This window comes from Trypanosoma rangeli (genome assembly GCF_003719475.1).
Source record: "Trypanosoma rangeli strain AM80 chromosome Unknown Tra_15.4_contig_00160, whole genome shotgun sequence".
NCBI lineage: Eukaryota > Euglenozoa > Kinetoplastea > Trypanosomatida > Trypanosomatidae > Trypanosoma > Trypanosoma rangeli.
In genome coordinates, this window is record NW_021705905.1 from 41,227 (window position 1) to 42,530 (window position 1,304).

The 1,304-nt window shown below is 57.4% G+C and overlaps 1 protein-coding gene across 1 annotated transcript, besides 2 other annotated features; it reads right to left on the reverse strand.

Moving 5' to 3' along the window:
- The first annotated feature begins 133 nt into the window (after positions 1-133).
- Positions 134-158: a microsatellite.
- A 262-nt stretch (positions 159-420) lies between these two features.
- Positions 421-726, reverse strand: TraAM80_05115 (uncharacterized protein; the record flags this gene model as incomplete). The annotated part of the gene is made up of 1 exon (XM_029382010.1): positions 421-726. The coding sequence occupies one exon, from the start codon at positions 724-726 to the stop codon at positions 421-423; it is 306 nt and encodes a 101-aa protein (XP_029238154.1).
- A 428-nt stretch (positions 727-1,154) lies between these two features.
- Positions 1,155-1,178: a microsatellite.
- Positions 1,179-1,304: the final 126 nt, after the last annotated feature.

Sequence of the window (1,304 nt, forward strand, 5' to 3'; positions counted from 1 at the left end):
GTAACAAATACCAAAACAAATTTTACTATTATCCATAATCATCAATTAAGAGGGAATAGGATGAAGTAATGAAAGGGATATTTGACCTGCCTCCCACGCTTCGCACTCCACAACGCACAAGTGTTTTACTCCCCGCCACGCCACGCCACGCCACGCCAACCCGATATCCCCCCCACAGGATTACCTTCCGACGTCACGCATACCCACGCAGCACGCACCCCTGGAATTCGCCAGTCCTTCTCGACTGCAATGGCCTCACGCCAAACTTTCAGAAGCTACGTTTCCCCTGTGCATCGCACGCATGCGCGCCGTGCCGTCAACACAAATTTGAGTAGTTCCTACCGAATGTGTGCGGAATGCCCCGACGGTCAAACGAACGATTCGCGCCTCCGCCTGTGAAAGCGCGTGTGGTGCGTCTTTTCACGCACGGCCAACAACCATCACTTCGCCAGCATCCTTCCATCGTGACGCGCCTCGTCCGTGCATAGGAGAACCTGCAACACACGCCGCAGAAATTTGCGACACTCTCGGCGAACAGGCCGACTCCTTCTCTAGCCATTTCTCGAGCTGCTCCGACCCCACCTTCATGGTGTACGGAGACAAATGCGCTGCCACCTGAGAGAGCACCGGCCCCCCCATCCAATCGCACGAATAGTCTGCGTAATAATTTGTGGGGAACAAAAAATACGGGAAAAGAGACCCTCTTCTCGCACCCACTGCGCGCATCGTGCGGGGCTGTGCTCACCGGATGTCCCCAATGGAGGTCGTGCGAAGAACCGGCGATGCCCTCCAGTGCCGCAGAGCTTTGTAGCCCAGTGCAACTGTCTTTGTCCCGCGGTTGCGCAGCGCCCAAAGCAGCCCATACTTCTCAGTAAGCACCTGTTGCGCTCCCACCGTAGTGACGCATGTTCTAGGCAATTCGGTTGCCCCACTGATCCGCACCCATTGCTTCGGGCGCTGCCAGCCCAAGCGCAAAGCCCGCACACTGCGTTCGCACTGTCACAACGCCTCCTGCTAGGGCGCTCGTGGCCCTGTGGAAGATTGTGGGACCACACATCCTTGACCCATGCGCAGGCGCTTCAGCTCCTCAGGCCCCCCCGTCTCCGTGCGACACCGGAAACTCGCCCGCCCACTTTCCAACAGAGCCGCCGGGTAAAAAACAAAAAAACAAAACAAAACGCATTTTAATCAAACAACGCCACAGTTTCGCCACACACCGCGCCGCGGTACTGGGAAATGTGGCCCAGCAGAACCTCGCCCCCGTCCTCCTCCTCAGTGTTCCCTGCTCTCGACCGTGCGGCGAA